A 16,483-nucleotide genomic window follows, 5' to 3' on the forward strand; every position below is an offset into this window, starting at 1 on the left:
TCCAAATGAGGGAAAGTTTGCTTCAAAAGACAGTTCAGAATGTCTCTGGAAAATGGTAACCAACACCAACGTAGCACCCTCCAATTGTATATTACACTACATTAAACAATCGGACATGCACATTGTCACCATGATGCCGTTGCAAACAGATGATCAATGGAGATCCATTCTGACCCTCAAGGGGACCATCCTTCCTCAGACCAAACATTTACACCGAGTGTCAATATTTTAAAACAGTTTATTTAATAAAAGTTAAACATACAAAAACTGAAAGACAATATCATAAAAATTACTCTGCCTTTGGACTGAAATAACCCCCAAAGGAGCGTTGGTAGAATTCACGTTAAGTGAAGGGCACTCCCTCCATTCAGTGCAAACAAAAAGAAATCCAGCTACAAGAACATACAGTCAGGGTTCACGAACTGCGCTATCCACGAAGATCCATCTTACCTTTAATCATGAACTGACCTCATTTTTACAAAAATATCTACACTGTATACAGGGCTATACATCTGCTTTTTTAACAGTACAGATTTGGAAATGGAATTACCATTTGTGAGAAGGAAAAAAAGCAAATACGTGTTTTGTTACACATGGGGTTCTGAATTAATGCAGACATTCCCACAATAGACTAAATGGTAATACAGCCAACCAATGTCTGATATGTGCAACTAGTATTTTGTTGACAAATGTAAGAAAGAAACGTCACTCATTTTTATTTAGAATTTACTAGACATATATCCAGGCATGTCAAGATCGATGGACAAGTGATGAATCCATGTTTCTGTGCACATTAGTGTGAAGTTACACAGATCACTTAGCAGGAGGTTAGTGAAGATTGCAAAGCTTCCAGATCCCGTGACTTGCCCTGGCATCTATCATTCAAGGATCTGCAAATCTAAAGTAGGGAACAGAAAAATTTGCATCTTTCAATACTAGATTAGCATTTTGGAAAACACTATACATTTGTACATAGACATAAATCTTTTCCCCAAAGCAAGCAATCCTACATGGCATTTGAACTCAAACACCCCACTTCCTATTCAGAGCAACATTGCAGTTTAATGCCCTATGAGACCAGCTAGTTGTAATAGCAAACCGGTTTCAGAATCTGTGCAAGATTGAAGCAATAAGATCTGTTCATTGTACATGACTTCTTGGCACTGGGGATTCTAGTAATCTTCATTTCTCTGAAAACTCTTCATTTCAGTGAACTAAATGTGTGCCCACCATCACCCATTTAACACTTCATGTGAAGGCATTTACTACCCATTGATTTAGTGTTAGCACAAAGTGAAGCCACAAACTGGAGAGGGGGTTAGGGTATAACTGAACCGATTCCTGAAATAGTGTTCGCATTATGAATCTGTAAGCATCGCTACCATTAACCATGCAAGCTTGTATTTAATGCAAATGCACAAAGGCTACTCTGAATAACAGAAGCATCTGTGCTCACTTCCGTACATACAGAAAACGTTACTGACCTGTAATAGCATTTTTCGCAGTTGGTCTTGTCCAGCATCACTTAATGTGCACAAGTCACCATCTAGTGCGTGTGCCAAAACATTTCAGTTCATTTTAAGCTTGAAAAATAGTCACTAAGTTGGGTAGATCAGTATGCAGCTCTTTATATGAACTCTATGTACCTCTGACAAAGTAGACTTCACCTTTAGATTTGAATGTTTCTTATCCAATGTAAATTGTGCATTATGAAAGACTTAACACTACATATCTTCAATAAATTAATGGAAAGCCAAAATCAAATCTATTGTGAGTAGGAGTTTCTTTATTGTGAACTAATCTCAGTGGAGGATCGGTGTGCGTCCCATGTGACAAACAAGCTGCAAAACGAAGGTCAAAAGTAACTTTCGTCTTTTGAAGCACGACAGATTCATGTGCTGCGTATAGCTTACCAATCATTCTTCATAATGCCTTGGGAGGCATGTAAGGTTGGGATAGTATTAAGTTCCCTGGCACCGCTTGTCCCACCTGAGAATCCATGTTAGGCAAGATTTTCATAATTCTGTGTCAATCCCAGAACTTTTGCTTGGACTTTGTAACTATTTTACCTTGTCCCTAGGTGAGTGGGAATCCCCCCCGCTTCTCCCATCACCTAGTCTTTTACTCATTTTATGGGCAACCTTTTAATGTCTCTCCATAGTGTATGGTTGGAGTTAGTTTCCTATACCTTTTGGGATTAGGCTGGGTTGCCCCTTTGGGCTTCCCTGTTAATTTCTCTTTAATGTACTTGGGTGAACTGTCCCCAAGAGGTAAAGAGGGATTTTCATTCCCCTTTACATTTTATATAGTGAGCCGGCACACCCCACCTTATGTGGAGTGCTGGGGGGATACAATGTATCCCCTTGCTTACTTACCTGTAGCATTTGTGTTACAATTGCAAGTTTACTTGAATGGCTGGTGGCAGCCATTTTACCTTCGTGATGCTTTAGTCTTATTACTCGCAGGCTGTTAAATCAGACTCGGCACTGAAGGGCCACACTTTCTAAAATGGTTGGCTCCTTTTTTGCCATTTCCGGTTTGCTTGTAGTTTGAGGTATTCCCCTGCCATTCTAGGCGGGAACAACCTCAGTAGGAGTTTTGTCTTTGGCGGGAATCCTTTGTATTCCCTGCCAAGGCACCAGAGTGTCTGAGAAGGAAGGAAGCAAGGGAGGTGTCCAAACTCTGCAGCGCCTTGTCTTTCACCTTGCCTGAAAGGACCCAACTCCCAATGGGGGGGGGGGAGGGTTGGCTGGCCCGAATGGCAAGCCAGACCACCCCTTGCTGTAAAATAAAATACTCCGAACCTGGAAGCTGCTGAAGTCTACCACTGGAGCTGAAACTGGACAGGGAGATGAAGAAACTATGGCTGTAGCGATTTCCAGCGACCAGAGAGCCTGCTGTGTAATCAACCTGGGGGACCCGAACGCGACAACCATGAGGCTGGCGAGATCCACTAGTCTCATGAAGACCTGCATTTTGAGCCATCCCATCACGTGCTGCGACCTTGCTGGGCTGCAAAACCCCAATTCCCTGGGTACTCGAGCCACTATGCGGTGCAGTCTTCCGAAATTCCGAATCTCACTGAAACTTCGTGGGCATCCTGCTGGATCTGCAGAGGCACGATTCCAGTCCGAAAAGCCCCTCACCAGAGTGCTGGACCTTGCAAACACGGAGAATCCAACCAGCGATATTCTGTCTTTCTGTGCTCCTGAAAAAGGCACCAAATCCACAGAACCGCATCCAGCCACGAGGAAAACTTTGCCTAGAGCCTCCCTGTGATTCTTGCTGCAAAAGTCCTTCCAGTTTCCTGTCTTCTGAGCTAAGGAATTCACCGGCCAGGTTTTTGGCTGCAGATCCTGAAGTTGTCCTACTGCAAAATCCTCTGTACTGAGGTACTGTGCTGGCTTGGGTTTACTTACCTCAAGTCTTTTGCGATTCCTGTGTAGTTTGGGGTGTTTTCTGTGATTGGTAGTCCTCTAGTCCAGTGCAGCCAGGCTCCTGGGGAGTCTTCTGTGAAGCCCCTGGATCCTCAACTAACTCTAAAGTAAAGTACTTACTTGTTCTAACAGAACTCAGACTTGTGCTACTTACAAACCTATCCTGACCTGCCTGTTGGACACTAGACCACAGTGACCCCCCCCCCCCTTCTGCCACTGAGAACACTTTTGCTACAAGAATAAGGTAAAGACTTCTAAGGATTGGGCCTTTTGCCTAGAAAAGTGTTTAAACGTTACTTACTTGCAAAAGATGTTTGTTGGTAACCAACTCCAAGAGTGAATAATTACAAAAGTTATCACTTGCCTTAGAAGTGTTCTGCCTTTCTGAAAAGTAGATTTTTATGTCTGAGTGTTCCCAACTGGGTCTGGCTCCCCCCGCCCCCCCGACTAGCTGTTAGACTGTCCAGAATAAGTCTGAATTAGGTGTTACCTACCTAGAATAACAGTCATTCAAAAAGTGTTTCTATACAGTGTCTTTATATAAATGTACTCAAGATCACTAAATTCACCCCATGCAATGTAACTCGATACAAGCGCAGAATTTTCTTTGGTTATTCACATTGCATGTATTGTATATAAACTATTATTCATTTGTAGCTGTGTAACATATATTCTATGCAACGCACCCAGATACCTAAGGGTTTGGTGCGCTTTATAAATTAATAAACAAATAAACACTGGGTTTTGCTTTCCCTGATCTGTTTTAGACAGACAGAGTCTTAGATTTACACCGGCCTTGGAGTTGCTTATAGCTCCTGTAAAGTGTATAGGTCTTACGTACCTTGTGTATAACTGTCATCCTAAAATAAATTGGTTATTGCTTACCCTAGTCTCAACTGAAAAGCAACTATAATTGAATATTACACCCTAAGGTCCAACTCCTCTAGAATAACGGTTATCCTGAATCAGAGTTATACGTTTATACTGTTCCTAGAATCTGTTTCACTAGATCAGAAAAGTAAATTGTCCGGTTGATATTACTATGTGATTTCTTGCGGAGCGTCACGGTACAACTGATAGGTTCTACTACCCTGGTATTATTGAAAGTAATCTAAAAGTAACTACTGGTTTTGACTTCCCTATAACTCCTGTTAGGTGATCCAAATGTTATATGCTTTGGTCTGTGCACCTTCAAGCATAGAGTTGTGTTTTTAATAAATGTAGTGATATATAAAGCTGCTGAATCCATTGCTGGAAGGCATCCAACTGGAACACATTCTTCAGTTCACAGGTACTGTGGGGCTTGGGGTACATCAAACCTTTGCCATTTGTGGTTTCCTACTTTGGGGAGTGCCATTTTGACCTCAACTCACTTACACTGGCCTTTCAGCTTGTGCTTCAAGGTGACTCCCCGAGTTGGTGATTTTTCCATTTGAACTAATGACCATTTAAAAATATTTTCTAAGCGCATCAAAACTTTGAACTGGCCCATTGACTTTGGCTGTCCTGGCTCCCTAAAGGCCGCCTTCTGAACCTATTGGCTTTGGCAGTGGCAGTGCTCGTTCTCTTACAGATTTTAATTGTTGAACACTTAAAACACTGAGGGGAAAAAAAAAAACTGCCTGCATCCCTCAGAGAATCAAACTTTTTGTAGAATACCAGTATGTTCTGATTAAACTATAACCTTTCCCTCCCTTATAACTCAATACTACAAAGGTGATGGAAAATGTAGAACATGAAATAATTACTCACCTGCTTTTTTTTTTTTATTGAACCCAAAGCTGGGATTAATGGTACTATTAGTTGCTGCTTTTTAAATAATTCTAATACATATTTATATTATAACTGTAAGTGTTTACTTGGATACCTGTATTTACTGATTTCATTGTACAGTTCTACAGCTCACATTACCCCTCTTAAGATAAGCCTCGCTGCTCAGTCACACTATCAAACTTGCGTAGTTCGGGCCTATATTAAAAGGTGGGCTACCTAATACCAAGCGATAAGTCTTGTGTAGTCCCACACCAGTTGGACTGCATCAATTCTTACCCAACACTGGTGGCAGGCGGTGGAATTGGTGTAGAGTGGATTAAATTTAAAATAATGCCAGAAATTGATAATTTTAATGACCGTCCCTTACTGCACTTACAATGGAACAACTGAAGGATCTATGTAGTAAAAGGGGACTGAGTTTAAAGGAAAGAAAACATTTGTCGATTACATGACTGCAAAATCATCAAAATCCTGGGAGTAGGCCCATAATCCCTACTTCCAACATTAATATGGAACAAATTGATGAAAGACATGCATTACTTACCGTAAAAGCATTTCTGATGATTGTATCTGCTTAGATTCACATGCTGTGCATATGGTCCGACATCCAGTGGTAACCGCAGAGCATTGCATCTTGTCTTTCGAGAATTGAAAGGGGACGTCGACATGGGCGTGCCTATAACACTATCCCTATGTGACGTGTAGTGTACCCAAGATCCCTCACATGTCAAGGTCTCTCCGATTGTATTTTTTCTGCCGTGAGGGAGCCTTATGACTATCTTGAGTACAGAAAAGAGAGAAAGTAGTAAGAGGACTATGTTCCTTCCATCCGAGCGGGGAGGAAGGGTGGGCGCATGTGAATCTAAGCAGATCCAATCATCAGAAATGCTTTTACGGTAAGTAATGCATGTTTTCTGATGCTTGTTAATCTGTTTAGAATCACATGCTGTGCATAGATTAGCAAGCAGTACCCAGAGTTGCAGGTGGGTTGTGAGAAGGAACAGTAGTGAAAAGATGTCTTAGTACTGCCTGTCCCCACCTGAGAATCAGACCTAGAATGAGTGTGTAGACAATAGTTTTTTGTAAAGGTGTGTACAGAACTCCAGGTTGCCGCTTTGCAAATGGACTCAAGGGGAACATTTGCAATGAATGCTATGGAAACCCCACTGCCTCGAGTAGAATGTGTTCTAGGCTTGAAGGGCAGCTCTCTCTTAGCAAGACTGTAGCAGAGTGCGATGCATTTGACAATCCACCTAGAGATAGTGGATTTGGCGACTGCGTCGTCTTCTCTTCCTGCCACTACTGAAAGAACAGATTAGTTTTTCTTAGTGGTCGAGTTCTATCCATGCAGAACATGACAGCTCTGCGTACATCCAGTGTGTGCAGGGTTCTTTCTCCCATCCTTGAAGGATTTTGAAAGAACGTTGGTAGTTCTATAGATTGGTTCACATGGAACTTGCAAATGAATTTAGGCGCGAATCTAGGGTGAGTGCGTAGAACCACCTTATCTTTGAGAACTGTTACAAAGGGATCTAGGACAGAGCGCTTGTAGTTCAATTACTATCCTAATGGAGGTAATTGCTATTAAAAAAAGCAGTCTTATAGGTGATATCATTAAGACTTGCCTTGTGCATGGGCTCAAAAGGAGCCCCCATAAGCCTAGTCAACACCACTTTCAGGTCCCATCCGGGAGCCGGGTTAGAAATGGGAGGGTGAATTCTTTTCACTCCCTCCATGAAAGCTTTAATAACTGGAATCTTCCACCATGACACTTTCTGTTGTAATGTAGTGTAGGCTGAAAGCGCAGCTAAGTGAACCTTTAGAGAGCTAAATACCAGGCCTGAGTTAAGTAGATGAGTTGGATACAAAACAATGTGTGGGAGAGCAGTTGATCGGGTTAACACTCTTTGTGTTGCACCAGATAAACCATTTCCATTTACTGGAATAGCAGTATCCAGTGTTCGGTTTTCTTGCCTCCCTGAGAATGTCGATACATATGAGGGAGTTGTAGGTGCCCAAACTATGACATCAAGAGCCAGGCCGCTAAGTTCAATGTCTGCAGGCATGGGTGGAGCGGCTCTCCTGTCTTGCGACATGTTGTACGGGCAAGGCAGTTTCAACGGAGGAGATGGAGACATTTCATGGACATGGGGTCCACCAATATCATCGTGACTGGTTCTTGGTGCATCTTGTGCACCATCGCGTTGAGAAGGGTAGTCGGGGGGGTTGAGGGGTGTAGACAAATTTCCCTGTCCATGTTATCCAGAGTCTGTTCCCCTTGGAACGGTTCTGGGGTACCTGGAGGTGTAATCTTGGCATTGAGCATTCTCCAGAGTTGCTAACAGATCGATTTCTGGGAAGCCCCATTCTGCAAAAACATTGTAGACGATGTCTCTGTAATCAGCATTCGTACTCCATGGGCAACAGGAAGTGTCTGCCGAGTAAGTCTGCTAGAAGATTGAGTTCCCCTTGAACATGTTGTGATAGCAGGAACATGAGAGCCCACTTCCAAATGTTCTGGGACAGTTTGGACAGCGCTGCAGAGAGTGCCCCCTTGTTTGTTCAGATAGTACATGGCCGTGGTGCTGTCTGAGGATCAAGACAGTCTTCCCCTGCAGTTGTGTCTGGAAAGCTTTTAGTGCTTTGAACAATGCCAACAGTTCCAACAGGTTTATGTAGTTGTATGCTATGTCTGACGACCAAACTCTGTGTGCTGTTGAAGCAGGTGAGCTCCCCACCCTGCGAGAGACGCGTCTGTGGTTAGTGGCGCTTCCACTGCGGGAGTGGTGAAGGATTTCCCCTTCAAGAGGTTGTCCCTTGACCACCACTGCAGCGAGAGAACGAGGGCCGGCGAGCCGGCCACTAGATCGTCCCACTGACCGCTGGCCTGACACCACTGGCTGTTGAGCCACTCCTGCAGTGGGCGCATGCGGAACCAAGTAGATGCATGACGCCATCAATCCTAGCAGTCGCATAGCCTTGCGTACCGTCACCTCTCGACTGGCTACATACTGAGGGATTTGAAACATGTTTTGAAGCCTCTTGTCGGAGGGAAAGACAATGCTGTCCTTTGTTCGAATTAGAGCCCCTAGGAACTGTCTGACCTGACCAGGGTCAAGGCTGGATTTTTTTCTCGTTGATAGAGAATCCCAGACTGAATAAAAGATCCATCGTCTTTTGGGTATTTGAAAGACATGTTTCGTAAGAGTCCCCTATTATGAGCCAGTCATCGAGGTAAGGATAGACCAGGATGGATTGCCTGCGCAGATGTGCTGCTGCCACCGCTAGTACCTTCGTAAATACCCTTGGTGCAGATGCTATGCCGAAGGGTAGTACCTTGAACTGATAATGCTGGTCTTGTATCAAATCAGAGGTATTTTCTGTGCGCTGGCAACAAGGAAATATGAAAGTATGCATCTTTCATGTCCAGTGTTGCCATTTAATCCCCGTGATAGCAGGAGAATTACTTCCTGCAGCGTGACCATGCAGAACTTGTGGATTTACCAATTTGTTCGCTGGGCGCATATCTAAAACACAGCCCATGGTTAGATCCTTTTTGGATACAAGGAAGTACACTGAATAAATACCTTCCTTTACCTGCGACATATTTTGATGGCTCTTTCTCTTGCAGTGTCTTGATTTCCTGGAGGAGTATGCAAAGATGGTCTGGTGTCAGTCATCTTGCATGTGGAGGTCTGAATGTTGGGGACCAGTTGAACTCTATACACTACCCGTGGGCCACGGTCTATAGCACCCATTGGTCTGTAGTTATCCCCTCCCATGCCTGAAGGAACCATGTTAACCGGCCCCCGATTGGGGTCATTTTGAACCTGAGGCCGGGGAGCCTCTAGGGGTAGAGTTTCGGCCCCTTCCTTTCCCACAACGCTGACCCCTTTGGGGATACAGGGTGGTGTATCCGCTGGTTCCCTGTGAAGAATTCCAATTGTTTCCCGAGGAGTATTGTTGAGGGAAGCGTTGGCCATGAAAAAGCAGCCTGGACCCAGATCCTCGTCTTGTAGAGTGTCTCCGTGTAATTTGGTCTAGTGTTTTTAGGTTGTCATGCTCCTTTTTTGCAGCCTCGAGGGCCTCATCGACCGCTTTCCCAAACAGGTTTGAGTCTTCCACAGGCTTATTTATAAGTGACACCTGCGTCTCTGGATTAAATCCAGAGTTCCGTAGCCACGCATGTCTCTTCAGGAGTGTACCCTGAGCTAGGGATCGACCAGCCATCGCAGCAGAATCCAAAGTGTTCTTAAGTATGCTTTGGTTCACTTGTCTGCCGTCAGTGACAGTGGTCAGGAGACGAGTACGTAGCGGTTCGTGAACCTCCTGTATGCCTTCTTGTAGTAAGGCCCACTGAGCATCAGCGTAGCTGGCCAACAAGTAGCGTTGGCAATACGTGCTGAAAACGCTGCTGCGACCGTGATCCTCTTCCCAAGGGTGTAAAGTCTTTTACCTTCCTTATCAGGGAGTGCCATGCCGGTTGCCAAAGGGACCCATGCCTTATTTCTTGTAGTAGTCGCCACCAGAGTCTGGGGTGGAGTGCCCCCTGATATACAGAGGGAGAAGGACAAGCAGGTTTTTCTATTCTTGAGTTAACAACTCTTGTGAGGGCAGGTGTTAAGGAGGGAGCCAGACGTTTCTTAATTGAATTGAGGAGAGGAGAGGAATAGCTTGACTGGCCGGAGGCTTCTCATTGAGGATGTCCTCCATGAAGTCAACTTCAGGGACAGCTTCATCTGTGGCAATTTTAAAGTGTTCAGCTGCTTTACGCAACATAACGTTAAATGTCAATTGATCAACCACTGGCGAGGGTTGTCTAGTGGGGGTGGTCTGTGGGGAATCCAAAGACAAGGCATCATGATCTTGTAGATCTGGAGACTGCCATGGCTGAGGGTCACCCATATCCGGGTTCTTCTCCCATCCATCTATGGGATCCTACATGTCCTCAGGGTTGGTGAATTGATCATACTGAGTGTCTGCAGGAATGTCTTCAGTTAGGTCATAGTTGTACATATCCTCTTCCAGAGAGGGGTCAAAGAGCTTTGGGAATTTTGCTACAGGGTCTGAAAGGCTCTCATCCCATGGTCATTTTGGTGTGGGTTGTTCTGAACGGGAAACAAACCTGTCCAGCCTTTCCATGCAGTTTTCCAACTTCTCTCTAGTCCAAACAGAAGACCTAGAATGGTCTAGAGGTGGAAAGGGGTCTTGAAAACGCTTGTCGCAAAACAACGAGATTTTTGTCTCAACGTTGAAGGCATCCCTTCTTCGCCCTCAGAGAACTCCTCCTGGGGGACCGACAGATGTGGGATGTCCCTGTGACTTGATTTCAGCTTGTGGGAGGGTTACGGTACGCCCCTTAGGCTATCCTTGGATCTCGACTGATCCTTGGTCTTTTCTGTAGGCCTCAAAGAATCCCTTGACTGCCGTTTGAGAATCGGCAGAAACAATCCTTACTACGCTGTTGGCGACGTCCTCTGCAGATAGGAGGCGCAAAGTTTCCGCCTTCGGGTGTGAAGGGGGCCTTATCGGCAGAGCTGGGGCCTGGTCTTCAGCGGCAGCCTTTTTTCAGTGGTGCTGAGGCCCAGTCTTCGGTGAGCGCCTTCTTCGGCAGAACCGGAACCCCGTCGGCGCTGTACGCCTTCTTGCGATGCGTCTCGACGGAACCTGTTATACTAGAGGTAGCGCCATTTATTCGCAATGGCCTGGTCGCTAGGTGCATATGCAGCTGCGGGGAGGGCTGCCGATCCCGACAGTCGGCGGGTGTCACCGGAGCTTCCGGTGTACCCGTTGGTGCTGAAGTCTTCTGCGACTTGGCCGAAGATTGACTCAGGGTTGTGTGTTTGGTGTCGTTTAATTGTTAGTCTTTATCGCCGGGGTGTGACTTCCCCATAGTGGTGCCTGAGCTGTGCCTAGCAGGGCCGGGGACAGACTATGCAGAGCGAGAGCGTTCCGTCGAAAGGTCAACAACCTCCGGTTCGGAGGTCTGATCGTCACTCTTGCCGTCATCACATTCGGTGGCTGAGGCAGCGGGAGAAAACTCTGCCTTGGACATCCCGTAGGCCGCCCACCACTTGACTTTGCGCTCTTTTAATGTCTTAGGACGGAGGAGCTTACAAGCCGTGCATCCTACTTCGTTGTGATTGAGGGGAAAGCAACGGTTACACTGTTTAAGCTAATCTTTCGAGGTAAATTTGCCCTTACAAATGGGGCAAAACCTAAATTGAGTCCTCTCCATAGCTGAGGATGGGTCGAGTGACAAAGACCAAACGGGAAAGAGGAAGAGGAAGAAAAGGGGAAGGCATTCTCAAATTGTACAGAAATGTCCATCCTGACCCACGCTCGCTACTGTGTAGGCCGGCGGAAGGCCCGGCCACGTGGTCGGCAGCGCCGACTGGATCACTGTCCATCGAGGTTCTGAAGGTCTTCGGCGAAGATCTGGAACAGCTGTCGAAATAAGGGACAGATAGGGTGATCTGAATTATTTTATATAACTATTCGACCAAAGGTCGAGGGATCAATAAGCAATGTCTGACGAGCTCCGCATAAGGAAACCAGTATGCTGGGCGGAAAAAAACAATCTGAGGGACGCATGAGGGATCTTGGGTACACTACACGTCACGTTAGAGGCACACCCATGTTGACATCCCCCTTCGATTCTCGAAAGACAAGATGCAATACTTCATGGTTACCACTGGATGTCAGACCATAGGCACAGCATGTGATTTTAAGCAGATTAACAAGCATCAGAATAATTTACCAACTGGATGTTCCTCCCACGTATTCCTCATCTTATGATATTCGTATCCTGCCAGCTTTGCTGCTTTGGAAAAAATTAGGCAGAGGGTGCTGTGAACGAGGTCGTAGCGTCAATGTCCCTCGACGGGCTCCGTACCGTGTCGACGTCACCATCAGTATAAATAGCTTGTGCTGCGCCCGTTGGCTTCAGTTCTGTTTGAGGAAATATTCGAGGAACACCCAGGCGTGCCTCATGACAGATAGACTCTTCGTGAGAGGAAAGTGCAAGTAACGTAAACTGTACTGCGGGGTAGGATGGGAGGGGCAATGAGGAATATGTGGGAGTAACATCCAGTCGAAAGAACGTTAGTTGGTAAGTAACTTGTTCAAATGGATTGTGTCCTCCCACTTATTCCTCATCTTATGATAAGACTCCCATAGCAGTGGTTACTTTGGAGGTGGGAGTACTAGTTATTGTTCTCATGGACGGAATGAAGTACCACCTTGGCAAATAAACCCTCATTAAAGGAAGAAGCATCTAAGCAATAATGCTTGAAGGTATGCATTGATGCCCATGTTGCAGCTGAACAAATATCTACTGCAGAGACTCCCCTCTTCAGAGCCGCAGAAGTAGCCACCCCCCTAGTAGAGTGGGCTCGCAACCCATCCGGTGGGTCTTTTCCCCGTCAATCTGCAGCATTCAATTATAGCTAGAATGATACAACAGGATATGGTCTGTTTTGTCACTGCTAATCCCAATTTATGGCCAGTATAACCTACAAAAAGTTGATCACCCTGATGCAATTTTGACATTCTTGAAATGTAAAAACAGAGCCCTTTTAGGGTACAGTCTATGCAATCTCTCCTCTTCTTTGCCCAAATGTTGTTAATTTAATTTGTGACAAGTGGAAGTCAGAAACTTCTTTAGGTAAGAAAGATGGTTTAACTTTAATAAGAACCACTTTGTCCTTGTAAAAAGTAGTATATAGGGGTTTACATGAGAGAGCCTGTAGTTCACTAACCCTGCGGGCTGATGTTAAGGCTACAAGAAGGATGGTCTTCAATGTTAGAAGCCTCAAGGGACATGAGTGCAGAGGCTCAAAAGGTATACAAGTTAGAAACTTAAGTACTAGATTTAAATCCCAAATTGGGACATGAAAAGGTACTGGAGAGTATACGTTAGGAAGCCCTTTCAGGAATTGAATCAATGGAATTTTGAAGTAAGATACCTCTTCGGAGGAGCGCTTGAAAATGGACAGCGCCGCTAGATATCCTTCAATTGTTCCGATCTGGAGCCCCAGATTGGCTAGATGTAATAGGAAAGAAAGCACCATTGGGGCGCCACATTGAAAAGGTTCTACATCTTTATCTTTGCACCAGTTACTGAACTTGTTCCAAGACATTGGTACAAAGATTTTGTTGCTGGCCTTCTGGCCGAAAGCAAAATCTCCATTACGTCATCCGGAAGATCCCAATCCTTGCATCTCACCCTCTCGGAAACCATGCATGAAGGTTGAGTGTTTTGACCTCTGGATGGAGAACCCGACCTTCCTCTTGAGAGAGAAGATTCTCATTTTGCGGAAGACGTATCGGAGGACAGATGGACATGTCCAGAAGGTCCGGGTACCACGTCCCCCTGGCCCATCCAGGGCAATTAGGATCATGGTTTTCCTGAAATTTCTCAACCCCCTGATTACTTGAGGAATCACAGGGACTAGAGGAAACGTGTACAGAAGTGGCAACTTCCAGTCCACCACGAAAGCGTCTCCTAGAGCCCCTCTCACAGGAAATTCCCTTGAGCAGTACTGTTCGCACTTCCGGTTGACCGCAGTCGCAAACAGATCCACTTGAGGGGTTCCCGAAAGGGCGAAGATCTCTAGAAGGACTTTCTGAGCTAGCTCCCACTCGTGGGAGACTGCTCTGCCTGCTCACAGCATCTGCCGCCGTGTTCGGCAGTTCACATAGCTGGAGAGCAGATTGAGATTCCTTCTCTTATTGCCCAGAACCAGAGCTGCATTGCTTCTCTGCACAGTGGTAGTAACCCTACTCCTCTCTAGTTGAGGTAGTACATGGCCACTGTATTGTCCGTCATTATCAGGACATTCTTTCCCTGTACAGAGGGCAGGAAGGCCTTCAGTGCTGGTCTGATTACCCTCAGCTCCAATAGGTTGATGTGTAGTTTGGACTCCGATGGAGACCAACGACCGCTGATTGTCTGTCAGATCGTTGGTATGGGCTCCCCACCCTGTGAGTGAGGCGTCCGTTACTACTGTTATCTCCGCCCATGGTTGCCAAAAAGATTCTCCCTTGAGGATGTTTTTGTTGCAAGCCCACCATAATAGATCCTGAGCAACTGCGTTCGGGACTTGCAGAAGATCCGACATACTCCCTGAGAACTGGGACCACTGAGTTCTGAGGGCCCATTGAAGGGATCTCATTCTCAATCTGGCCTCTGGCACCAGAAAAATGCAGGATGCCATGAGGCCGAGCAACCTCAGAAAAATCGAAGGCCGGCAGATGCTGGGCATTTTGGAACTTTGTTACCATCTGCAGAATGTGGAGAGCTCACCTCGGGAGATGAGGCTTTGCCCGAGGAAGTAGCCAAAACTGCTCAGATAAACTGGAGCTTTTGGGATGGTATCATGTGAGACTTCTTGAGCGAGAAGCCCAGTTTGTGAAGGAAGCGACAGGTGATCGACCGATGTGCCTGAGCTTGTTCGGGAGAAGGGAGGGTCTGTAATTTTGACAGAGTTGGTTCCCAGTGGATGGTCCCGAGGCCTTTTTAGGAAAGGAAGGCAATAACCTTGAACTACTGTCTCCAGTGCCCTAGCATCTAAACTAATGCCCCGCCATTCTTTCAGACGTTGAGAGATTCTGCCTCCCACTGGGGTTTTGTGTGATAAGGCCGCAGAGTGATTTGAAGATGGCTGCAGGAGCGGCTGAGGGCAAAGATGCCGTTCCTGAGGTTGGCTTTGCAGTCTTTCCTCGTCCATCACGAGCGACATTTCTCTTGCCTCTTTGAAAGGCCCGTCCTCTTCCTCTACCAAAAGAGGAGTAGTACCGAATAGAACAACCCCTCCAGGAAGATGGGCCCGAATAGGGTTTCTGAGGCTGTCGCATGGAGGCGCTAAGATTTAGCTGCCGCTTTTGAGGTCCGTAGTTTTTCTAGGCTTTCATCAGCCTTATTACCAAACAGCCTCAAGCCATCAAAAGGCATGTTGAGAAGTCTGGCCTGCACATCTGGTGCGATCCCAGACTTCCTCAACCACGCAAATCTGCATAGCCCACTGCTTGCAGCCATGGATCTGCTGATACCATCAGCAGTGTCCAGTCCAGACTGGAGACATTCCCCCATTGCCTCCTTTAAGTCTGACAATATTCAGGAAGCCTTCCCTTTCCTCACCTTCCAGAATATGTTCAGCCACCACCGAAATGCAGTCCCACAGGGTATGGGTGAACCTGGCCAGGGTACAGGTAACATTAGTTGACTTTAGAGCCATGCTACCCAAAGTAAAAACTTTACGGGCCCAAGCATCCACCTTCTTATCCTCTCTATCCGGATGGATAGATGGATATACAGTCTGTCTTGAGGTTGTTGCAGCTTTAATAACAAGACTTTCTGGAGTGGGATGCCTGTTTAAATACTCAGGATCAGAACTAGAAGTTCTATACTTCTTAGGAAAATTACTGTTTACTGCAGCAATGTTGTCAGGAGCTTCCCAGTTCTTTTCTACCGTTCTCTGAAGTGCCCTATGGAAGGGGAGAACTGGATCCTTTCAGGGGCCCTGATCAAGTATGTCAGTCATATCATCCTGATCAACAGTGGGTGAGGCCCTACCCCAGCCCATGTCTTCCACCACTCTATTCATTAAACTCCTGTACCCTGAATCTACATGTTCAGGTTTTGCAAACTCTAGCTCAGGTAACATGTCAATGCCACTAGCAGAGTGAAGGGTGTCACAGGTCTCATTTTCGATTCTGGATCGATTGATTCTTCTGGGACCTCTCTAGTACCATATTGTACTCCAAAAGGAGAAACCTCTTTAGAGCCACTTTCTTCAAATATAGACGACAGACTCAAAGAAGTCTGATTTTGGTAAAGGAGTAAATCTCCTGTCTTGTTAATAGGTTATGGTCTAAGGAATCGAAGGAACCTTCGATGGTATTGAAGGAGTCTTCAAGGACACCGATGATGTCTTCGACAAAGGCGTCAAAGACGATTTTGGCTTCAATGTCGAAGCTGTCGGTGCTGATGGCGTTGACGAAGTTGCAGATGTTTTCAACGACTTGTTTTTTTATAGTGTCAGGGAAACTATTTGAGGAATCTTCGACGACTTGGCGTCGACTCGAGTTTTATGAGTTTCACCCATACTACTGGGTTTTACCACAGTAGTTCCCGACTTCCCTGTGTCGTCCGATGGTGCGACCGGGGTCTGGCTCTTTTGAGGCGTCTTTGAGGGGGTCGAGGCCACATTCTCAAAGATCATCTTCCTTCTAAAATCTTCCCATTTTCTTGGGGAATCCGACTTAGTCGG

At 45.9% G+C, this 16,483-nt stretch overlaps 1 protein-coding gene across 2 annotated transcripts in view; it reads right to left on the reverse strand.

The window, feature by feature from the left end:
* Positions 1 to 220: 220 nt before the first annotated feature.
* Positions 221 to 16,483, reverse strand: part of SMNDC1 (survival motor neuron domain containing 1) — a 500,862-nt gene continuing 484,599 nt past the window's right edge. For both annotated transcript variants that reach the window (XM_069611768.1, XM_069611769.1), the window contains exon 7: positions 221 to 898. In XM_069611768.1, the coding sequence (XP_069467869.1) occupies positions 818 to 898 (81 nt within the window). In that variant the 3' untranslated portion in view covers positions 221 to 817. The remainder of the gene's footprint in view (positions 899 to 16,483) is intronic.

Source organism: Ambystoma mexicanum, chromosome 8 (assembly GCF_040938575.1).
Source record: "Ambystoma mexicanum isolate Mex_15411 chromosome 8, UKY_AmexF1_1, whole genome shotgun sequence".
NCBI classification, from domain to species: Eukaryota; Metazoa; Chordata; class Amphibia; order Caudata; family Ambystomatidae; genus Ambystoma; species Ambystoma mexicanum.